General features: G+C 38.4%; 1 protein-coding gene across 2 annotated transcripts in view; it reads left to right on the top strand.

Annotated features, from left to right (window-relative positions):
* MYOM1 (myomesin 1) overlaps positions 1–25,314 on the top strand; it is a 142,275-nt gene that overhangs the window by 108,650 nt on the left and 8,311 nt on the right. For both annotated transcript variants that reach the window (XM_033439353.2, XM_033439354.2), the window contains 11 exons: positions 5,665–5,821; positions 7,827–7,933; positions 8,051–8,095; positions 13,281–13,417; positions 15,552–15,696; positions 16,457–16,516; positions 16,816–16,883; positions 20,117–20,230; positions 20,905–20,992; positions 21,977–22,015; positions 22,097–22,202. In XM_033439353.2, the coding sequence (XP_033295244.1) occupies positions 5,665–5,821; positions 7,827–7,933; positions 8,051–8,095; positions 13,281–13,417; positions 15,552–15,696; positions 16,457–16,516; positions 16,816–16,883; positions 20,117–20,230; positions 20,905–20,992; positions 21,977–22,015; positions 22,097–22,202 (1,066 nt within the window). The remainder of the gene's footprint in view (positions 1–5,664; positions 5,822–7,826; positions 7,934–8,050; positions 8,096–13,280; positions 13,418–15,551; positions 15,697–16,456; positions 16,517–16,815; positions 16,884–20,116; positions 20,231–20,904; positions 20,993–21,976; positions 22,016–22,096; positions 22,203–25,314) is intronic.

Raw genomic sequence — 25,314 nt, 5'->3', positions numbered from 1 at the left:
CTTTCTGAAAATTCTGACTCCATTCTAGACTACTCCAGACCAATTAAATCAGAGTCTCCAGGACTGAGCCTGGGCATAGGTTCATTTTTGTTTGTTTGTTTAACTCCTTGGGTAATTCAAGTATGAAATTCAAGGTTTGTGAACTGTGCGTTAGATTGTGGGCTCCTTCAAAATAGGAACTTTATTTTCTCTCTATATGTCGATAGCCTAGTACCTGGTTTATAGATGAAAAAAATAATGAATGGCTACCATGTTTTGGCAAGAGAGTGTGACTCTGTTTTGCAGCCACAACGTGTAAACCTAACCCTAGTATCTCGTAATGAACGCCCTGGTTATGAAGGGTGAGTTGGGAGAGGTCCAGTGGAGGCCCTGATGTAACACCAGGACCGCTGGTGGGTCAGCCAGCGGTCCTGTCTTCCACATAGGGGACCTCAGCGTTACACGCAGCCGATTACATTTGTTCACTTCTGTCTGCTTCTGTTCTGTCCCACTCTCCAGTTTTTTTAAACACCACACACACACACACACACACACACACACACACACACACACACACTCGTGCACACCATGGAGAAGGACAAAGAATAAAACTTATAAAAGTGTCCTATTAATGCAGATATAAAAGACTAAATTATACGAGAAAATTCTCACATCAGATTATGAAATGTGTGAGAAGATGAATTCCCACTTTTAAATTTTATCTCTTTTTAAAATCATTATTTGCTGGAGTTTTATTATTATGGGCTGGAGTTAATTTCCCAAAAGTTCATTTTAGCCCTGGGCCGTACTTTAACCCATTCACTTACTGGGAGTAGTGGCAAGCCTGGAGGGACTATTAAAATGCCATTCCACGCAATCCAGTATTCCTCTATGTCCTCATTAAGGATTTGTTTAGGGTTGGGGCAGCTGACTAGAGACAACTCTTCTTAATTCCTTTTCAGAACAGAATTATCTCCTTCATTTTCTATAGCCAAATCTCCTCTGCTCTTAACTGAATTCTTCGTATTCTTGAAAAGATTCAAAGGTTGTTTTTGAGAAAAATCTAAGTCCTGACAAACTTTGGTCCACTTTCCCAGCTCAACTCTGCGGGAGAGTGAGATGGCCTTTCATCTAGATGAGAATATCCATAGGGATTCCATTACTTTGACAGCAGAACATCAAACTTGCTGCCTGCCTGTTAAATATCGGAACCATTCTGCTCATGTTTTAGTCAAATTTAGTGAATGTGTCTCTTTAGACATTTATGAGTTCAACCATGGATTGACAGCAGCTCAGTGCTTGGCAAAAACTCAGGCCGTGGGACATTCTAAAAAGAAAATTTGAGGGTGTTGTAGCTGCACCTCTTTCATTCTGACGCTGCACCAGGTTAATCTCCACAGGTGTAGTTGTGGACTAGCCTGGGGCCTCTTAGAAATGCTGTCATTACATTGTTCTTGGTGTTCCTAGAGCACTTATAAAAAGAATCATCCATTTCAATGTCATGTACTTTTGTAAAATCTCACTAGAATTTTTTGCCCATGATGTATCCAGGATCCCTTCATTTAAGGAACGCCACTATTAATTCCTCTTAGATTTTAATATGTGGAAAAAATGTCCTTTCCAGATTAACATAATTACCTTCTTTATTACACAGAGAGGAATCTATGAATCTATGTATTTTCCAAAAATGACTTCCTCTATATATAAACCCAGAATGCAGGAAGAGTCTACCTTTTTTCCAGGCAACTTCAATTCCATTTCCCATTATAAGCATTATTATAAAATACTTGGTCTACTAAGTCACTCTCCAAAAACACTTTTATTCAAAGAACTATGTTAACCAATTAATTAAAGCTGAACAGTAACAGAAGGCTTTGAATTTCAAAAGCCATGTTGAAAGAGTATGAGAGCATTAGCATTGTAATTCATGTGACAAATAGGGAACAAGATAACTTGTTGCCATAATCATTTTAAGACAATAACCTTGTTTTATATTTATACAGTTGAAACTATGTTCTTTCTTTGTAATAGTAAGTTATTTTGACTAAACATTATTTTCTAAAGAGAATTTTTGTGGAGTGTAAGAAATATGCCTAGAAAACTAGTATTTCAATTATCAGTAAATTTTACTTTTCAAAATCTTGTGATTATGATCACTTTCAGAATGACACTTTCAGCCAGTTGACAGCATCACTGTTTGTCAGGAAAGAGATCAAGCTTTAAATTCTGAGCATAAGTAGGAAACCCACTGCTACTAGAATGTTTTCTTTGTTGGTTTTTTTTTTATCTTGTCTGTTTATCAAAATATTGGTGTTATGCTTCAGCTTTAATAAGACTAGTTCCAATAAAATAAACATTGCAATTCTAAACTGACATTTCTCATTTAAATCTGTTTTTTCAGTCCAGTGCCTGGCATGTGTAAATATGTATGGAAAATATGAAAGACAAAAGCCCTGCCCTTGTAGACTGTAACCCTGTTCTTGATAAAATAAACAACCAGTGCAACTTTTTGAAAACTGAAAATTAATCAAATACTCATCTTAATGAGTATTTGATTTTTAAAACAGAAGTATGGAAGAGAGTTTTAATTTTTTTCCCTTTATTTAAATAAATCAACAAATAGCACCCATCATAGCCACAATTATGTGAGCATAAATGGAGGAAATGTTCATGCCTCTCTTTTATCCACTACAGGTATTGTCTACCATGTCCTGATTTGATATGATTAATCAAGAAAAGCTGCACAGATGAGCACACTCAGATACTAGTTTACATCTAATCCCTACTTTTTATTTTGCCCCTCCAGGCAATTACTTAATTTCAAATCACAAATTTTGATCTAAGACTTTCAAAAAATACCATGTTGTTTTCTAAAAGTATAAATTATTACATTTTTTTACATTAGAACCCAGCTACAAAGTAATGATGTAAAACTCATAGGTTAAAGTGGAAACACACATATTGCCTGGGACTTAAAAATAACATCTTTTGTTTCATTTCATATGTCACAAAAGATCTCCAAGTACTTTACAAAAATTAATTGCCCAGAATAATTCAGTGAGGCAGCTCTATATCCTTCTCTTAATAGCTGAGGCAATTGAGACAACAACTAAGCAGGGTTTTTCTATTCTTTAAGTTGCATGGGTTTGGGACCAAATCTGGTCATTCAGAAACGTGAAAAAGGTATTGTTTTAAATACCCAGTAGTTCCATTTACCTGAGAATTTACTGCTAGAGCATCAATTATTTAAAATTTCATTCTAAGACTCTTTGATGAAAATTCTCGTAAAATAGATTACACATTTCAGTACCTACCTTTCATACTTCTTGGATGCAATATACTTAATCTCATTTACCTTTTTCTGAATGACTCAGAGCCATAAGTATCCACCTTATTTATTGCCCAGTGTTACAATATAGTGACGTCTTATGGGGTGAGGAGCTGTTTGTCCCTCTACTAAATAATGTCTTTGTGCCTGCTTTTTAGTTTTCTGCTTCCTCTCCTGCTGTCATTTTCCTGATGATAGTAGCTTCTTACTTTCCTCTCTTTATTGGGTTCAATCTACTGAGAGAAACTGACCAACCAAGTTTGTTAGAATCATCTCAAGCTAAGTAGAGATTCCAAGTGACGGTCTATGGAATTCACCAGTGAGTGTTCAAGAATACTAGTGCATGGACTTTGTCACATCAGCACTGGCTCTTAGAGACTTGTTTTCATTACTTCTTGGTCTTGGGCAAGATTCCAAATGAGTGAAGTGTTACGGTACAAAGGTTATCCATGTAATTGAGAGAAAAGCCAAGCTAATTATAATGTTCATATGCTTTCCGTTTTATGACTCCTTTGTAGAAACGTCAACTCTTTCACTTTAATAAAAATCAAGACTCTTAAGCTAAGCAATATTTTTTTCTGCTGTAAACTTAAGTCATACCTCCAACATAATAGACAGCAGGCATATGGATGATTCACTTCCTTTTTAGAGAGATTACAAATAAACCAATGAATGATTAATATGAACAATCTGTCATGCCTCCAAAATAGATATTATGTAAATAGCAAGAAAGGTTTAGTCAACTTCATCACTTCTCCTTTCCTCTTTATAACAATACAGATATTCAGAAAATTTTCCATTTATACTCTCTGTGATTCAGTTATGCTAACTGTGTATTATAATACCATCTAAACCTCAGCATTCTTAGGTGTCAGTCTTTTCTTAAGTAACGTCTTCGTTATTTGTTATACAGCAATGTTATACATTAATCCTAATGTAAGGATTAGTCATGTGTTACTGGGAATAGAAATAAGACATGGTCTGTGACTTCCAATAAAGTAATACATGGGGGACATTTCACTTAGGAAAAATTAAATGTTTAATTGATCTTTATTTCTGTTTATCTGTATAGCCAAATGTGAAAATAACCCTTTATTTTTTAAAAAGTAATTTTTTAAAATCTCCTAGAATTAGTCTTCTCTAAGTTTTCTATGTGTTAAAAATCACTTTTTGGAGGTTTATAGTTGAAGCACACACTACTATCAATCAGGACACAAATTAGACCAACTGCCAGGCTTAGGAACCAACATCCTAATGTCACCAATCACTCTTTAGGCACTCGTGTTGTTTTGCCCTTCGCCTGGGAGGAGTCTTGCAATTGTTTTTCCCCAGACAAGTTTTATTGAATGATGCAATCTAGAAGAGAAAATCTTTCATCACTTGGGAAGTATCTACTGAAAGATTTTTTTTTATACTTAAAAAAAAATAAAACTATACCGTTCTGAAATTAAATATATTTTTCCTAATGTATGGAAACAAACTAAGTGTAGACTGGTAATTGAATGAATGGCAATTTGAGAGGAGCATTTTACCTTTTAAATTGGATTTAGGCAGAGATGTGAACATTTTATATGCTATACACACTCTGAATTGCTATATTGAATGCAGATGTAATTTATTATAACCCTCAAAAAAAATCCCTCAAAACATTAACTTATTGTTTTCTTTTAAAATCCAAAAACTAATCTTGAAACATTTGAATCTCTTGAAATTCATTTCCATAAAGTTCAATAACATTCATTTCTAGTTTTCTATTGTTCTAATCTAGAATGGCATCTTTAGATTAATTTATGATTACCTGATCAGCAGAATTTGTTTCCATGGAGTTTTTTTTCATTCTTAAATGATTTATAAACTTTGAACATGTGAATATCGGCAGTTCTTACTACCTCTACTTTCTCCCCTTCAATTTCCCTTTGGTTTCTTTATCTCTTATCTATCCTTTCTTGATGACTAGTTAGATATGGGTAATATTGAAGCAAAAGTCATGAATTAGGCCCTGTTAAGGACCATTCAGCTTTCCTTTCTCCCAAGGCTGCCTTGTCCTTCTTATTATGGTCAACATACTCCAGTAACTGTCCCAAGGGTCACGTCAACCAATTTTCTTCAGTCCTGAACAAACAGTACTGTCCATGGTGTTAGCACTACCTAAGAAACATGGTACATTCATTTAATTCTGTCACAACACAAAAGTTGAATTGTAGCAGGATTGTCAGTTGCAGCGAGCAGTTGGGGCTTTTTGCTTGCACAGGCTCAAGGCCCTGCTTTAAGGCTACAGTAAGTGATCCCAAGGTAAGGAATTCTTACGTGATTGACTTCTACCAGGAACTATCAGTGCCTTGTTTTTGATCTTCTAGGAACCAAAGAACTTGTTGTAAATGTGGATGATGATGGAGTCATTTCCTTGAACTTCGAATGTGATCAGATGGCTCCAAATTCTGAGTTCACCTGGTCCAAAGATTATGTCCCCACAGAGGAGTCTCCAAGATTAGAGGTTGAAAGCAAAGGCAACAAGTACGCACCGTTTCAATCCTAACTATGGGTCTCCTTTTCATGAAAGGAGGATGAAGTACGCTTTCCATTTCAAATAAGAGAATGAAATCCAAATACTTTATAACTGGAAATGTAAAAAGTGAAAACCAGTATAAACCTTAAAAAATAACAATCCTTATAAAATACTTTTCACATTAGTCCATTTAAAGTATTTTCTCATATGTGTCTCACTGTCAACTGAAAAGAAAAAGCTCAATGTGAGAGTTATGACCTAAGTTTTATTTGGGGCAAAATGAGGACAATAGCCCAGGAGACAGCATCTCAGACAGCTCTGAGGAACTGCTCCGAAAAGGTAAGGAGGAAAGTCAGGATAGAAGTGATTTTGGTGAAGGGGAAACGTGCAATCAAAGCACACATTTCGGCAGAAGCTTGCTGCTAGTCACAAGGAGCCGATGTCTCCATCAATGATTTTAGTGCTTTTCTAGATATGAGAAGATACAAGAAATTGGGCTCATAAAATCTTCTCCTGAAAAATACCTAACTCTCTGAAGGCCTGTTCTGCCAGTTTTTCCAGAGCACAGAGCGCCTCATTCCTGATCTCCACCCTGAACTCCTTTCAGGGTGTGTTGAAGGTCAGCGACTGCAGTGGCTAATGACTTCATCCTTGTAGAAGCAGATGGCGAGCAGCAGTTTTTTAGTTGGCATCGTTTATGATGATGTAAGAAAAGCTTTAACTGGCATAAAAGTGAACTTCAAAGATGATTCTCATTATTCTACAGAATTTTGAAATCTTAAGTAATGGTGAGGATGCTTATGGGGAGGGGTTAAGGAAGAACTTGCTGATTCAAGTTATGGTAAATTCAATGGATTGGGTATAATCTGTTCTGCTTTTTCACCGCCACTTGTGAGTGACACAATACTGTACTGGAAAGAACTCTGTATGGGAAGCACAGGAGAGATGAGCTCTAGTCCCAGCTCTACCTGGAGCCGGCTGTGTGACCTGGGGCAGCTTTTAATTACATGGACCTTGGATTTCTTTTTCTGTAAAATAGAAGAGAGTGAAGGAGATTAATTTTATGATCTGTTACTTCCTTTCAGCCTCAAGATTTCTTTTTATTTCACCTTACTTACCAAGCTTCATATCTTTATAGTGCCAACCAGATTGGATTATATTTAGTAAAGCAAAATATTCCTAAGTATTATTTCTATTACAAAAGCCCAATGTAGCTCAAAAATAAAAGAAAGAAATAGTAATTTTGTTGGAAAACAGCAAGGAAATACTGAATATATTAATAATTAAAAGACGTTCTGCTGTAACTATGCTGTAAGGTCCTTGAAGTGAAACATAATTTTGGTCAAAGGAAAGACAATCAAACTATAAATTTTTTTCCTTGATTAACCTATAAATGTTTGGGTGATCTTAGACCCTGACCAGCAATGTGACTCACCAAAGTTAGAAAACAAAGAGAACTAGACCACTGACCCATTCATTCATTCATTCCACAAGTATTTATTAGGCCCATATTATGTGCTAGACAAGGTATGGAGGCCGGAGGACACAACAGTGAACAAAACAGATCTCGTCCCAAAAGGCATTCAGTGGAGGTATATAGTTAATGAACTAGGCAATACTGATGCCATGTGATAACCTCCAAAACAGGAAGTGCAGGGTTGACATAAGAGAGGCATTGAGAGGTTCTGCCCTGTGAAGAAGAAAAATTTCAGGCTGCCCAGCAAGGGTTGATCAGCTAAAAATATCTTTATTTGGGATGTACATCGATACGCATCATAGCTTGGGGATGGGAGATTTGTACCAGCTCCCCCTCCCGTTACCATCAGCCCATAGGAGGAGGTCAGGAAAGTCTTTCCAGAAGCAGCAAGAATGAGTGGGCTTTAGGTCAGCAAGGGGGACAGAACAAGTGCTCCACGTGAAGGGAGCGGACGTGCAAATGCCTAGAGACCGGCAGGGTGCAGGTCCTCAGACCCCACACGGCCTCTCTTCTTATAAAATTATTCTGTTCTGAAGGACGAAAATGACCTTCAAAGACCTCGGGATGGAAGACTTGGGCATCTACTCCTGCGATGTAACAGACACTGATGGAATAGCGTCAAGCTACTTGATAGATGAGGAAGGTAAGTGAAAAATCAGTTCATTCACGAGTCTGCTTTGATTTCTCAGTGATTCCCAAGGATCAAGTGACTTTTGTTTTAGTAGTTCAAGCTCTAATTGTTCTCTTTTTCTCCCTACAGAATTGAAACGTTTACTTGCTCTCAGCCAAGAACACAAGTTCCCAAGTAAGTGTCCACAATACATTCACAGAGTTTAGCCATCCCTCTACACACTTCTGACAGGATCAAGAGAAGAGGCTCTTGAGAACATATAATGGAGCATATATCGGTAGCTGCAGATGCACTTTCCAAAGGGCTGCCTTTATCTTTGTCATTGTTCTCCAGAGATACAAAGAACACTGACATAGAAGATACATCCCATGCTCTGTTACATAGAACACTATCGGGTTACATAGGTGTAACAGCTGACCAATTACATTCTTAACCTTTTGCCTACATATTTTGGAACTTTATACACACACACACACACACACACACATCTCCTGGATACATTAATTTGTATGTCTTTTAGGCGAACTGATCTCTTCCTAAGCAATTTAATGTTAACATTTAATAGAAGAACCATACCTCTAAATAAAGACAGTACCTAACATTTTAAACTCCTGGAAAATAAGGTAAAGATGCCTTGATCAGAAAAAGAATTCCTATGAACTATCTAAAAACCCTTCAATGAAGTGCCTTCTACATAAAAGATTAAATTCCAGAGTTGACACCTAAGAGAAGAGAAAGAAGTCTGAAACGATACTCAGAAAGTTCCACTGGCCTGATAGGATCTCTTGCCCATTGGTACCCACTGGCCAAAGCAGTGAAGCATCCAGAAAGTTACACCTTAGAGTTTGAAAAAACAAAGAGTGATAGCATCACTCATTCTTTTAAATCAGGAATTTTTTTCATTCCTTAATCCCTAAAATATAGCTTCTTCACTAATACAGGAGTTTCAGGAACCCAGGGAACTATGACCCCAAACTATAGGCAAAACGTTGTGTGTTTGTAGATGTGCATTTTTCTAGGGCGAAGGTCTACAGCTTTCCTGAAATTCTCAGCAGAGCTGTGATTAAAAAATAAACACTGCTTAAAACTAGTGGTCTGACCTCTCTCACATTCCCAAGGAATGCATGTTTGATGGTGAGGCTGGGTGTTGGTGACTATTGGCCTCAGCTGGAATGTTCTCAAAACCAACTTTATTCAACAAAGCACAGTGGGGTGCCTGTGGAGTGTGAATGCAGAAAGCAGGCTTTCTGAATTCTAGGGGAGAACTGTTTCTCGTCTGTAAGCTTATTCACCATCAAACTGGAAAAGTTACACCAAGAATAGTATCTTAAGAGTTATTCTTTTTAAAATTGTATGGAAAGCAGAGGTTTGGCCTGGTCTGTCCTTCTTCTGTACTCTGTGAACGTGAGCACCTCATCCCAATTTCCCCATTGCCTGGTTTCTTTTCCAGGAACGGCTGTTGTAATTGTTCACAGCACCCACGACATAGAGGGGCTGTGAGAGACAATCAACAGGGCGTTGGTTAATCCTGAACTCTTCAGGGAAAATATAAATGTTAATTGAAACAGAAGAGTGACCTAGAAAAACCCACTTGCAGAAGAGCTGTCTGCCAGTCACACAGATGTCCTCCCTTCATGTTCCCGGGGCCATGAAGAGGGGACTGGAGGAGAGGGTCACCGTGCCGAGCACAGCTGGAGCCTGTGAATGCTCGCACTGTCTACAACGTGAAACAGAAACAGCAGCACCTACTAATCTAATCTAGTCAGACAGTAAACATTGACAAAGTGTCTAGGCAACAGCTGGTCCAAACACATTTACATTTAGCTTAAAGAATGGAGATGAGAGAAGTTGGGGTGTTACTGTTGAATTGGAGGTGCCCAGACTCCCTGAAGTTCAGTGATCATATGGACTTGCCAGTAGTAATTGCCCGCTGTCACTGTCATTTATGCTGAGATATTTCATTCTGCATGAGCATAATCACTTTAGTTGTTGGTTCTAGGAGAAGGGGTAGCAGCAAACTCAGGTGCCCTATTATTAGAGATCAGGTGTGGCATTTGGGTCAGCACAGAGAGAACCCAAAAATGTGTTGAAAACTCTGATGTGCAAGTATGACTCTCCCAACCGGAGGTAGCTCCCGTGAACCCATTGAAGCAATGTTTAAAGTATCAGAGCTCCAGTACTTTTCTCTCCCCAACCACTGTTGGATCAGCCAGGTCACTGCATGAATATTTTCAGAGATCTGATGATAGGGTCAAAGCAGCATATCCAATTTCTCAATTTATACCCACTTCCTTTTAGTATATGTGGACACATAAGCCATCTTCTTGAGATTTTGTAAGGTCTTAACTGGTCTCGTCTCTTACAGAGTATAATAAAGAGTGTGCTGTTCCTTCCCTTGGCACAGTAAATTCTCCTGTTTTCAAAAATATTTTGAAAACCACTAAACATATGCCTTAAACCTACAAATACCAGATATTTTGCTGGAGCAAATTAACTGCCAGAGAAAAGAGCCTAAGGAAATTTAGGGCTGAGCAGAAGGAAAAAATAAAAATATCTAAAGCTAAAAATAGAAAATAACCTAGTCTGTGTTGCCAGTAGTGATACTAAATTGCAGTGTAGAGAGGTAGTTTATTTGAATATATATGTCTGTGTGTGTGTGTGTGTGTGTGTGTGTGTGTGTGTGTGTATATATCTAAAATTCAAGGTATATGGGGGGGATGGTGGGAGATATACTTCAGTATCAACAACATCCTGCAGGCCTCTCGCCTTTTGAGATGGACCACATTCTGTCTACGGAATGTGTATCTCTCTAAATAAATACACTTCTCACCTAAAAAAAAACAGAAACAAAAACATCCTGCATAATATATCTTTTTATTTGTAGACATTGGTTATTATCCCACTTGTATATATTATACTCTATGAGTACAGACATACACAAGCACGTATACATAAATTATATCTATCTGGTATGTCCTCTTAGGTGTAAATATAACATACAATTGGTGGTTGTAGGGTGTTGTTTAAACAACTGAAGGAAGAGTCACCAAAATATTAATTTATTATATGCTGTTTATAGGGTGCTTAAACAGAATGTCATCAAACTCCACAATGACCTTAAAAGGGTCACTACTATGGTGATTTAATTTGAGAGATGAAGAAAGTGAGGCACAGAGAGGTTAAGTAATTAGACCAGATGTACACAGCTGGTACCTGGGCATAAGCCCAGGTGGTCTGACAGGACATGGGCTGTTTCTGTGTGTGCATCCTGGTGGCCATTGCTCCCCAGACAATGGCCCCATTACTCAGAGAGGACCGTGAACATTAAGGGATCTGGAGGCTTCCAGGAGAGCGTGGGACTGTGTCCCCTCCCCACTGCCGCCACACTGAGCTTCTTAGTAACTGCATCACTCATGTATTAGATTCCCTAGAGTGAGATTTCCAGATGTTTCTGGAAGAGATCCTACTCTCTATTCCCCTCAAGACTTAACTTGTAGCAAGCAGGAGCATCCTGTAGGGAGAAAACTTAGCCTCTGCTGTCACTGCCCTGGGGTCTGTTGCTGATCTGCTCTTACTGGAAAACCACTAGTGTTCTTCAGAGTGGATGGCCAGGACCATAAGAGCACAGAATAGAGGGAACAACCGTGGTCTCAGCTCTGGTACCCAGATATGTTGCTAAGCTTTCCTGAGGCTGAGTTTTGTCATCAGTAAAATCAGGGGAGAAAGAGAACTCCTTTCTCGAGCAGCGGTTATTATTCACAGTGGCTCAGTGTATCCTGGTACCGTATTCACTCTTGGTGGCCTTGTTAGCAGGTGAGGAGCACAAGGTTTTAGGGGTAGATAACTGTTCTTGATCAAGGTGTGGCCCTTCTCTGTTCACAGGGGACACCCTCAGTAGGTGATGTCTGAGCCTCCTTTCAGCTCTACATGGAATGACTCTATAACTGCATTTCACAATGAATATGGAATAGTGCAAAGGAAAGGCATCCCTTGAAGTTTGAAAAGGGTAGTTTTAGGATAAATACAAAAAACATTAATGTACATTTCATACAACTTTATACCAAGCTTATAATTAAAGCTTATAATTTAAAATGTAGCATGGCTAAAATTTTGAGATATATTTAAGAATAGTTGAGAGAAAGCAAAGGGTGATTTCCCCTAACAGAAGTGAAGGACTACAGAACTTTGAGAAACAACCATCTTGTTCCACAGAGGATGCCCAGGAGCCCCCTCTGATACAGATCTGTTGGCCTGGAGGAGGCTTTGTAGAGAACATTTTCAAGTTACAAGAAATTTAGAAACAGGCTTCGAGAGATGTCAGCCAACTTTTAAAAAATTTCACTCATGTTCAAATGGCTTAAGCGATACAGGTGTAAATCAGAGATATCACACGGTTCCTTACTTTCTATGTGAAGCAAGCCATGCTATATTTTAATATAGCTTCTTGATAATGACTTGCTTATTTGCATCTGAAAAATTTTGCTTGATCTAAGAACTTAAATGAACAGGTATACCATTGGGATGGATAGGGTTTAAATGACAAGCTGGTTCATCTTATATATGTAGTCAAAATTAATTCTTTCTTAAGATTCTTTTTTTTTGCGGTACGTGGGCCTCTCACTGTTGTGGCCTCTCCCATTGCGGAGCACAGGTTCCGGACGCGCAGGCTCAGCGGCCATGGCTCACGGGCCCAGCCGCTCCGTGGCATGTGGGATCTTCCCGGACCGGGGCACAAACCCGTGTCCCCTGCATCGGCAGGCGGACTCTCAACCACTGCGCCACCAGGGAAGCCCTTAAGATTCATTTTTTAAAACCTCCAAAGTGAGTTAAATTGTTGGAAAAAAATCAAATTGAACTCTTTTTCAAAATATTTTGAAGTAATTAAATCTTAGAATATTGGGGCAGGAAAATATCCTGGTCAATTAGGACATTCAGTTCAATTCCATCCATTTACTATGAGTCAAGTGAGGCCCAGAGATGCAAAGTGAACTGCCTCACATCACAGTTTGTTAGTAGCTGACCTTGAACTACTGGGGCCAGCTCAAGACTCTTTTCATCATACTTTGTTATTGTCCCTAAATAAAGCTAACCAAAGCCACAGTGGAGAGTCACAGAGGTTAGCTGAAGGACCCTGGGAGGTCAGTTCATCTTCCTCTCTTTTATAGTTAAGACATCTATGACAGTCAGGATTAGAACACTGTTCTACTGTCCCTCAAAATCAAACTTTCCCTACAGTGCTCTCACTGAAAGAAGCAAGGTGCTACATCATCACTTCCATTGTTTTTCCTTTGTTGGAAAAATCTGTATCGGTACAAATGGTTACCAATATAACTACTACTCTTATTTTTATTTTTCATAGCTGTCCCAGTTAAATCAGAGTTGGCAGTTGAAATTTTGGAGAAAGGCCAGGTCCGGTTTTGGATGCAGGCTGAGAAGCTGTCTGGCAACGCCAAAGTCAACTACATAGTTAACGACAAGGAAGTTTTTGAAGGGCCGGTAGGTTTTACACTTTTTAGATTTCTAAACATATCATTGTAGAATGTGCTGGGAAACCCCTATTAGAATGCAGATAAGTTGTTAAGAAAACCACTGGACGTGGGGTGAGGGGGTTTAAATCATTTCACATGTGAAAAGTGTGGAAGAAAATATAGATTGATCATATCATATTATCCAAAACTAGGATACTTTTGAGAATGAAAGAAGATGCTAGTAATAATTTTTCCAGGATAACAGTCATCAACCAAAACTGTCTCAGGCAAATCAGGAAGTTGGTCACCTATGAAAAAAACTGAAGGCAGAGGGGCCAGAACCCTGCCTGAACACAGATACTCACATCAGAGACTCCAGTGGCGTCTTGGTTCTTCATATGGAAGAATTGTTCTAATGGCTCAGAAAAAAATGTAAAAAAAAACTCATTGCTTTTCTGATTAAAAATACAATTCATCCTTATTGTAAAAAACTTTAAAGACTCAGAAGAGACAAACCACAAATTCTTACAACTTTTGATATACATATTAATATATACTTTTGGTCTTTTTCTATACTTCTATGTGTGTATGTCAATTTGTGTATTATTTACATAGGTGATTATGTATATCATATTTACTATTTCTTTGCTTTTAATGTAAACATAGTTTCTATAGTTAGAGTTACAACATCTGCACTTTATCTGTCTTCCCCAGACATCAGTAGAGCCAGCATCAGGCTTGTGCCTGGTGGTACTGAAGAACTTGGGTTTAGGGGCCCTGTCTCATACCTGTCTTCTCATGGGTGTAAATGGGAGACTAAAAAGATGGGGGAGAGGTGTGGTTTGTGGCCATGATTAACAACCTGTTCCCCTTTCATCAAAATGTGTTTTTAAAAAATATTTGAGGATTCATTAGTTAGAGGGAGAATGAGTAACATGAATAGCAGAAGAATACGCAGTATATTACTTTTCAACTCATGTAGTAACTGTGTGAGAGCAGGAACAAGTCACACATGGGTCCACTGTGGCCCATCTCCCTGTTTTCAAAATGTTCTCATCCACAGCGGTGATCACCATCTGGCCAGTGGAGAGGAAGGAAGAGCCTTGTTGGCATCACTGCCACCACAGCCATTGAGGGAACACTCGTGCCCATGTGTGTAGAGGCGCTCCCCTTCATGTGTTCACACATGCATGTGGCGCATGCACACACACACACACATACACACACACACACACGGAACTTGAAGAGCAGTTTATTGTCATTGCAATTGGTTCTAATCATACTATTTCACTGGGTGGAAATTACCGTCTTAGGTCAGGTTCCCTAGGAGAGTCTGAAATAGAGTTTCTCCTTCAAGTGGTTTATGGGGGTTACTCTCAGGGGTAGGAGTGAGGGACACAAGCCAAGGTATGGGGCAAGCTAATCCAAAACGGGGTCTCTGCTGAAGACTGGCTCCCTGCAGGGGAAACTCCAGGGCATGAATTGCACCACAGAGTTGATCCCAGACCTGAGCCTTCATTCTGTGACATTTTATAGGAAAACTTCATTGTTCAGATCTGTTATGGAACTTGAGCTTGGAAGCCCAAGGACTAAGACTTATCTTTACATTGAAAAAAATGTTGCTTGAGGAAGATGATAAAATAAGCACAGTCTAGCAGGGCAATTTCTGTTCATTAAGAGCAAATGGGCTTCCAGTGCTTTAGAAGCATTTTTATCCATGTATTAATTCAGCAGATGTTTATTAATTGGCTGCTATATTCCATGCTTGTGCTACATGCCAGGGGTATAGCAATGATTGAGACAAACACTTCTCTCACGTTGCTTATAGTTGTTGCATTATTCTGTTAACTGAAAAAAATGTAATCTGGAAAGAAAAATGAGAATCTAAAAACAACTTTTTGATAACATTTTGTGATTTGGGGTAACAAAAGTTTATGTTTAAAAAACTAAACGTCAGACTTTTAGTAATCAGTTCTGGTCAACATCATATATTCCACATAATCTTTTTCTGTGTACAAGATTTTGAAACTTTGCTCACTTAAAATAATGTTAACAAGAAACTATTAAATTATGATACTTTGGAGTTTGTGTGTTTATTTTATATGGCTTATTGTCATCCTATCTATCTCACTTATTTCTCTCTTTTACTTGTCACATTGAAGAAATATAAGATGCATATTGACCGAAACACTGGTATAATTGAGATGTTTATGGAAAAGCTGCAGGATGAGGATGAGGGCACATATACTTTCCAGGTTCAAGATGGAAGAGCAACTGGCCATTCTACTCTTGTTCTCATTGGAGATGGTAGGTGTTCTGTGAAACATTATCTGGAAGATTTTGCTACTCCCTTCAATGCAAATACGCCATCGCACGAAAGTGACCATGTGGGAGGAAGTAAAAATTATTTCTTGATTAGATTCCAATGTTCAAAGTGCAATTTGCAATTAATACTTTCCATAGTATTTCATTTCATAAAATTGAAAGTTGATTTAAAAGGACACCAAAGTTATCACTGGCCCACAGGCAATACCGCACTTAAATTATCTCATATATAAACAAGTATTTATTACTAAAATTCTCCAGTGAAGGATATTGCAATACAACCAAGACAGTATTATGTCTCAGAAACAAAACTACGATACTATCTTATAATGTGTACCTACTTTAAATTACTTAAATGAAGAAGATAAACATGCAAGAGTAGAGGATGCCAAATCTAATGGAGGATTATCCGTTAGAACTAGGTTGTATGACAGCTGTCATAAGCCAGTGTGGAAATCACCAAGATTTAAAATGTGATATTTGATAAAGCAATGGAAAGGCTGGCCAGGTCTCTACATTTGCAATCGCCAAAGCTGTTTCACTATTTCCTGACTTCATGACCTTGAACAAGTTTCTTAACCTTTCTAAGCCTTTTTCTTCATCTATGAATACTGAAAACAAATAGGGTGGTCATGGTGTATGAGTGTTATAACAATGAATATAAATCACTTAACGCAGTGACTGGCATGTACATGTATACCACTCAACTCAATTTCATATTTCCTCATTTTTCAATTTTCAGTTTATAAAAAGCTCCAGAAAGAAGCTGAATTCCAGCGTCAAGAATTTATCAGGAAACAAGGTAAACATAGGCAGTGAATAAAGAGAAAAGCTTCAATTTCTTGAACAAAATATTCCAAGATTATTTCCGTAACAAATTAAATGAATATTATTGCTTATGTTAATAATGCCCTGGTTAATAAAAATAATTGAAAAAATATTTATTATTAAATATGTATCCATTTAAAATATTTAAAAACTAAATCTTGAATTTTTAAAATTTCCCTTTAGATGTAAATCACCTTAGAATTTAAGAATGAGCTTGGAATTTTGCATTCATGATTAATATTGCTGATTGCTGATATTATTAAAATTTTATAGGTCCACATTTCGCTGAGTATTTGAGCTGGGAAGTGACTGGTGAATGTAATGTACTATTGAAATGCAAGGTAAGAAGTAGATAAATTTCTAATAATTTGATACAAGGGAAATAAAGATAAAATAGAATGTGAGAAGAAAAGGAAGATCAACTTTTTATCTCCTCTATTTGCACCAAAATGATAAGTGACGTGCCTTTACTGTTGAATGTTACTGTTGGTTGGTAAGAAATATTTAAAATAAAACAACATAAAAATATGGGAAGTCAAGATGATAGTTTTTATTCATTACTCATGCCCTATTTAATAAGGACAGAGTCTCCTTTTTTTTTAATTAAGACCACTTTTTTTAGAGCAGTTTTATGTTCACAGCAAATTTGAAGGGAAGGTGCAGAGATTTCCCATACACCCCTGTCCCTATATACACATAGCCTCGCTCATTATCAACATTCCCACCAAAGTGGTACATTTGTTACAACTGATGAACCTACATGGACACATCATTACCCAAAATCCATAGCTTACATTAGTGTGCACTCTTGGAGTTGTACATTCCATGAGTTTGGACAAGCGTGTAAAAACATGTACCCGTCCTTATAGTATCATACAGAGCATTTTCACTGCCCTGAAAAGCCTCTGTGCTCTGCTTGCTCGTCCCTCACTAACCACACCCACCAACTCTTTTTCAGTTATTAATCTCAGGAGAATCTCTCATCATCTTCGTTGCATTCTAAGTGGTAGATCTTTTCCAGAATCATTCCAGCCACACTGTGTTTCTGTGGAGGTTTGGCAATTTTTTAAATCTAAATTGTGTGACTTGCACAACAGTACCTTCGAGTCTTGGGCAGCTCTGCTGCTGCTTCTGAAACCCCTGTGCTCCCTTGAGGGGAGAGGTTTGGTAAAGAGTTTGCAGCTCACAACCAATTATCTTATTAGGCCTTTGAAACATTTAGGAAAAAAAAGTTCCACATCACATTCTAAATTATCATGTACCTGAGTGTATGGTGTGCAGCTCCGTGAGTCATCAAACGTTTTTGGATAAGAACTGCTGGGTGAGGTTGGAGTGTGAAGGCTGTGATGGTGGACAGTGACCCCAAAGCAGATGCACAGATTTGGCGTTTCGCACGTAGTTGTCATTATAAAAGCCAGAACGCAAATACTCCAGTCTTTGCTAAATCTGACAAATTCAAAGAAACAGTGGTCTACCAGAAATGTACAGGAAAAACCAGTGCTGGATTTTAGCCTCGTAGGAAATGGCAGAGCTTCTTGAAAAACACTTTCTCAGGCAGCAGCTAAAACCCGCAGCACCTCTCTCTCCTCCTGACTGTCCACAGCTGCGTGCCTCTACTTACTTTTTCCTCACACTGCCCTCCCCAGAAACCATCCCTTCCTCAGGGGCCCCCACGTCCGTGCGTCCTTCTTTCTGTGCTTCCTATTGCACTAGGCTTCTGGGAAGTGAGTTCTGCAGCCCTATTCTGAAGGTTTTCCTCAAGAGAATCAGCCCCTTACCCAGATCCTGACCAACCACAGGAGCCTAGAAGTAGGTTCTGACTATTCATTCGTTATGTATTCATGACTTCGAATGGCCTTCTTCTTTCAGCTTCTCTGACACGATCCTTTTTCAAGGCCCAACTCAGTCATCTCCTCTGTAAAGCCTCCCCCTTCTCAGTCTGGGTAAAATGAACCTTCCTCTGTCCTCCCACAGTTCTTTGTTTCATTATTATAGCAATTTATGTACATTTAGCAATTTACATATTGCATTAGAGTTAGTGGAGTATGTGCAGCCAAACATTCAGACTCTGAGACTACCATGGGCCCCACTTGGAGCTAGTCTACTCCAAAGAATATGGACAAGAACCCCAGCTTGCCTACAGGGCCATGCTGGGCACTCCTGTCCTGCAGGAGTCCACATCAGGAATCACTCCCTTCACCACCCACAGGTGACAGCTCAGGTGCAAGGAGACAAGCTCCACTTTGGGCAGGTGCAGGAAATGCCATGGCTTTAAAAAAAAAAATCCCTCGTGCCCCAAGGGGCCAATACCTCTTGTAACAACACCCCAAGCAGAGCTTCCAGGGTTCCCGCAGGGACCATGTCCGAATAACAAGAGTATATTCAGGGAAGCCCAAAGCCACGGAGTCCATTTCTAGTCCCGCCCAGTCCAGTGGTAGCTTTCCCATCTGCGGGGCATGTTTATCATAAGCAATGTTGCCTAGTAACACAGTTACAACCCAGGAACCAGTTTACAGGATTATAAAGAAAGTTTGTGTGTTCTGGTTTCACTGCAGTTACCAGTGTTAGTTCTTATGTTGACGTATTAGCTGAGATTTTTTTTTTTCTTTTTTGAAACTTACATTTCCTTGTCTTTAATGAGATCAAACATTTTCTTCATCTGTTTGTTCTGTAATTATATTTCCTCTTTGGGAAATCATACATACATTTGTCCAATTATGTAGTGGGGTCTTTGAGATTGTTTTCTTGATTTGTATGAAGTCTTTACTTTTTCATATAATTTTAATTACACAAGAAATACATGAATATACTCTTCTTCATAGAAAGTTCAAGCATTGTAGATAAGGCTTAAAATCCCTTTAATCGTATGAAGTCATTTTGCCCATTTGAAATTTATGATACGATGTGTGGATTTTGGACCTAAATGAGTTTCCTAAAAATTGCCAAGCAATTAATTTATTAAACCATTCTTGATGGATGCTAACTGAACTCACTGTGTTAATCATTTCACAATATATGCATGTATCAAATCATTATGTTGTATACCCTAAACTTATACAATATTATATCAATTATATCTCAATAAAACTGGAAAAATTTTTAATTAAATAATTTTAAACATATTTCCTTTCCACATTTATTTACAAAGCTTCATTTACCTTTTAAAAAATATTTAGCCATAGATTGGGGCTTACTCATTCTGATACTTTGATAAAGTCATTTGTTTTTGTGACACAGACTATATTTTAATCTGATGGGATTTATCTTCCTTTGGTTTTCAAATTTTTATTTTTACTTAATTCTGTATGTTAGTATGTATGTTTCTATGTTTTCTTGTCCACCAGGTGATTTTAAAGACAAATTTTTTTCTGCTGGAAATAAAGATGCTATTGATTTAGGTTTATTCTTTTGTATCCAATTTATTTTAAACTCTTTATCAGTTAAAATAGCTTTCAATTGATTCCTCTAGAAATCTATGCTTTTTCTTATATCCAGTGCTACACTGAGAATTATTTAGTTTCATAAGAGTAGCATTCCCTTATTTCGAGAAGTATAACTACAGTTTTTCTTCTAGGTGGCAAATATTAAGAAGGAGACTCATATTGTGTGGTATAAAGATGAAAGGGAGATATCGGTGGATGAAAAGCATGACTTCAAGGACGGTATATGTACCCTCCTTATAACAGAGGTAGGTGACTATAAGTATAAAATGTAATGTATTAGTTCTGTACCCTACATTCTTCTAAAATACAGAGACTAGATTATGTGTTCCTTGGCCCCGGGCAAAGATCCCTGCCCTGATGTCACCCCAAAAGCAAGCTGTAAGGACACAAAGGCTTCTCTCACCTTGTGATATGCAAGGATTTGTCAGATATCCAAACAATGTTGGCTGGACACCACAATTCTTGCCTCTCTGAGCTAGTTTTTTTCATGGATGGGTGAGTGGCAGGACAGTTAAGTGGATCCTTCTTTGTTTGCTCTTAAGCCTCATGATAACTTGTTCCCTAAAGGCACAGAGACGATCATAGTATTCACTTAAGTATAGATTTTTATCTACTCTTTGTCTAAAAGAGCATGCCTTTCAAATACATGTGCTCATTAGTTTTTAATATGAAGGCAGAGTGAAAGATAAGGACTTTAAGCCTCAAATCAATTGTAGCCTTAGAGGGTGAAAACTCAGGACTGCTGGCTGGTCAGGTTATGATGGATAGTTCACGTGCGAACTGTTCGTTGCTCTCATGGCTGGATGCTTGTTCAGTGTGTTTTGATGGCAGTTCTATAAATCTCAGGGCCTGAAAGAGGCAAACACCATATTCTGAGGCTACAATAAGTTGTAATGTGGTATATCTATTCCCCCCTTAGTTTTCAAAGAAAGATGCTGGGATTTATGAAGTTATCCTGAAAGACGACAGAGGAAAAGATAAGAGCAGATTGAAGCTTGTGGATGAAGGTCAGTCCACCCACTGCTGGGGTCCATTCTGTGTGTTCTGTATACAGGTGACCAGAATTCTGAGTGAGGCTGAGCTGAATGATTGAACTCATGTTGATCTTTTGCCCACAGATTTTGTTTTAATTGCCCTTCCAGCTGAGCGAACTACTGTTTTATTAAAAAATACTTCACTTTTAGTCTTCCTTGAAATCGGAAGTATAGTTTTGATCCTCAGAGAATTTATAGTCCACAATCCACGAGAGGTCTGTTTTCAATATAAATCATCATTTTTATTTCAACCCTATGAAAAATGTTCCAGGATCAAAAACTACCATGAAAGCATGTCTCAAAAGAGTCCACTCTCTAAAAGGTGGCAAGAAAGATTATATATGAAACTCGAAGCCTCTCAGTTAATAGCAGAGCAAGAAAGCAACTTCCATTTTCCAGAGACTACTGAGGACAATTATATCATGATAACGAAAACCTACATGGGATGCCCACATTTCCAGTTTTGTTCCTGAACAAGATCTTTAACAACGTTGATAACGAACAGCAGAAGTATGCCTTTGATTTCCCTTCCTACTCCTTGTGGAGGCAGGACTAAATGTGTTTATTGGCTGAGAAATACCAGGGGACCTAGATGGTTATTCATCATGAATTGATGACACAGATAAGAACACTTCCTCTAATGTAAATGAAGCCTTCCTGGGACTTAGGAAGATGAGAATCCTAAATCCAAGAAGCTTCCTGGAAATCTCATTGTAGCTCTTTCTCTAGAATGTAAACATGGTGACAGTTACAAAGAATTCAAGGGAGCAAAAATATCAAAATAAGAGCAGGAATCTTTTGAAACTTGATAAAAATTAAGTTCTTTGTTACCAATTGGTCAATAAATTCACCTTGTGACTGGATGTTTTTGAGAGCAAGTGTGACTAACAGTTTGAGATGTGACTTGACATTGAGCATTTTTATGCTAAAACTTTGTTTGTGAATCTCTATCCACAGCCTTTAAAGAACTGATGGCTGAAGTATGTAAAACAATAGGTAAGTTCTCACAGGGCAGTGCTTCATTCTTCTCCAGGATGGGCTTACAGGTGTTTGAAATAATGTGTTTTCTTCTTGCAGCTTTGTCTGCAACAGACCTGAAGATCCAGAGCACAGTTGAGGGCATCCGGCTGTACTCTCTTGTTACTTACTACGTGGATGATCTGAAAGTTAACTGGTCCCACAAGTAAGTAAATAACAACGTAAATGCTGTGTAGAAATTCTTTCTCCACTCAGGGGAAGGACTGGGAAAAACAACAACCCTCTGTTCCTCTCAGGTAAGGCGTCTTCTTACTTCTCGGGTCTGGTGTTGATGAGTGTAGGACAGAAGCACCAGCCCATCCCTTTAGTGTGAGGTTAGCACTCTCCCTCAGCACGTACATGGTGAGGCCAGCGATGGCTTAAAGCCTCTGTCTTTGTGATCTGGGACGTATCATAACTCGTAGACGCCTCAGTAACGTGACCTCTGTCTCCGTACAGTCATGCTTTGCCAGATTCTTATTCCATCTTTCTACACACTCCTACGCCACGCTGTGCTCTGGAACAAAACTGAGGCAGCATTGCACCAGATTTCCTGTTGTATGAATTAATGGCCAATGACCCAACAAGCCTGATCTAGAGCAGTGCCCGAGTTTATCATCGTTGTTGTTCATAGCAGTTGGCAGAGTGGGTACTAGCATGTTTCCTTGGAAGGTTTTGGAGATCTCAAGATGACTTTGGGAATGTGTATTTGAACTGGATTGGGCCTGAAGATCTGTTCTAATCCAGGCTTCCTTCGCGCAGTTATAGAGGGATTTCACTCAAGCTTTCCTTGGGGATTCCAAGAGCTAAAGTAGGTTTCTTAGTCAAACCAGGTCTCCCACTTATACCGTCACCAGGGTCCTTGATCTCTGTGCTTCCTTGAAATTTCCTGAGCTGAAAGAGGACAGCAGTCTGCCAAAGAAACATGTCCCTTTAGTCCACTCTTGGGATGCAGCATATGCCAGTTCCCAAAGTCCTTGTGAGCCTCACTGAGGAGGAGGTCGCCGTGGCATCCCTGGGAGGATCTTCCCTTCAGTGGACATTTACAATACGCTGGGCACTGCTCCAGGCCCTTTAGATGTGTGAATTCATTTAATATTCAAACTCTACAAAGTAGGTTCTTCTCACTTTAGCGACTAGGAAGCTCAGACTCAGGGAGGTGACTTGCCTGAGGTCACACAGCTATGTGACAGGTGGAGGGCTGAGCCCAGGCAGCCTGGCTGCAGAGCCCCTGCCCCATCACGGCAGTACCCCGGGTTCAAGTTGCATTAAAAGTCTAGACTGAACATTTAAGCAGAGCTGGATCCCACAAAACAGTCATTTGTGTTTTCTCTAAAATGACTTCACTGTTTTAGAATAGTATTTTATTACATTTATTATCATTACTAATAATTCCCTGAGTTCTTTAAAAAAAAATGAGAACAAGTGAAATTCCACTTTGAATGCTTGGAGTTTCATGCCTTTGTTCTATTTCTTTCAGAATACATTTTAGGAAAGTAATTATAAGTTAAAATAGATCAAATTCTAGGAAATTCCTCTGTGACATCTAGGACATTCTAATATATCCCTCTGAAGAATGAGATGATAAATTAATTGAATCATCAATCAAAAGGCTTTACATCATCTCTAAAAGAATACATGTTCAAAAAAATTAGAACATTGGGTTTTGAGGAAACTGCTCCCAGAGTAACAAGACATAAACTTTGTTTGGTCTAGTCAGCTAAATGCGTGTTTTGTGTGCACACACATGTGTGCCTGTTAAAAGGTCAGGAACCAAGGACTGGTTGTCTTCCCTGTCTTTATGTAAGTGTGTGGTGTGATGAGGAAAAAAACCTTGAAACGGGTTTGGATCTTCACTTTGCTCCTGTCTTCCCTTGGATCTTAGATAAGTCATCTAATTTTCTGAATCCCAGGTTTCTCTCATATAAAATAGGAGCAATAATACCTGTTCTAGCTCATAACACTGATGGACCCAATGAGAGAATGAATGGCATTTTGTGAACCGTGAAGTGCTTTACAAACCTAGCACCTATTAAGGTACTACTATGCATATTAGCTAGAGATTAAAGAACTCAGACAGACTTACCATTAGCAAAGCTGAGAACTATCTGTCTTTCTAACTCTCTAAGACATATACTGTATTGCTCAGGCTAACGTCTATGTGTATAGATGGGTTCCTTTACCCTACATTTTATGGCATTTTAATTTTAATATCTTTTAAAGAATGTAGTATATAAGAAAAATGCTGAATATTTATTTGAAGTCTGAAATTTTTTTGGTGGAGATTTTTTGGGTTTTATTTTTTTAAGTTCATTTTGTTTATTACAACCACAAACATAATACATGTTTTAGAAAATATATTTAATATCATATTACAACTTAGAAAGAGTTTATACTATGGTATCATCCATGGTTTTCCTAGCCATAGTATGAACATTTTGGGGTACTTCCTTCCGGTCTTTATGCATAATTGTTACCATAATAAAGTAGTTTTGTATACTGCTTTTTTTTTCTTACTTCCTCACGTTTACAAACTCTTCATAGAGTTTATTTTAACATCATTGAGAGTACACTACCTCTGCCTTCCTCTTACTTCATCTGTAACAGTAGCATTTCTAGACTGTCAGATGAAAGGGTTCTATTTGCTTTTATTCTCTTGTAAAGAATACAATGCATGGGTATGCTCGTGACCTACTATAGAATATGGGGAAACTCACATCCAGGGTCAGAGAAAGTGCCTCATTCATTCTGACAGCAGCTCTGCTTTTCATTTATTCTTGGCTGTACTACTGAGTGCACGTTTACTTTTGTTTTAAATAGCTTTGTAACCATGTGTGTCAATAGATGTCAGCCCCAGATGAACCTCTTTAGGTCTGTTTTTAACTAGCCTGTAAAATCCCATTTATAGCCACGGACCATCTGCATGAAATATGCAGTAATATAATATGGACTTTGGCCTTCTCACTTTAAAGATTCCCTTAGTCCTACAGATAAACCTGAGTGGAAACAAAGATAATTAATACCCCTGAGAAGTATTGGTGCTACAATCTGGGCCCCAGACTGCTGTTGGGAGTGAAATATGCAGACTGCCAGACCCCCACCCCAGGCCTTGGAATCCACGCTCTGTGATTCAGGGCCCATAATTTCTCTGAAGCAGAAGAACATATGCCGATCCCATGTTATTTCAAAGTCTGTACAACTTTATGGTAAGACCTTCAGTAAGAAGAGACAAAGTAAAGATAAGCTCTGGATGAAAGCCAATGATTACGATGTTTTCT

Source organism: Orcinus orca, chromosome 15 (genome assembly GCF_937001465.1).
Source record: "Orcinus orca chromosome 15, mOrcOrc1.1, whole genome shotgun sequence".
Classification (NCBI taxonomy): Eukaryota; Metazoa; Chordata; class Mammalia; order Artiodactyla; family Delphinidae; genus Orcinus; species Orcinus orca.
This window is presented reverse-complemented; position numbering and strand designations above follow the sequence as displayed.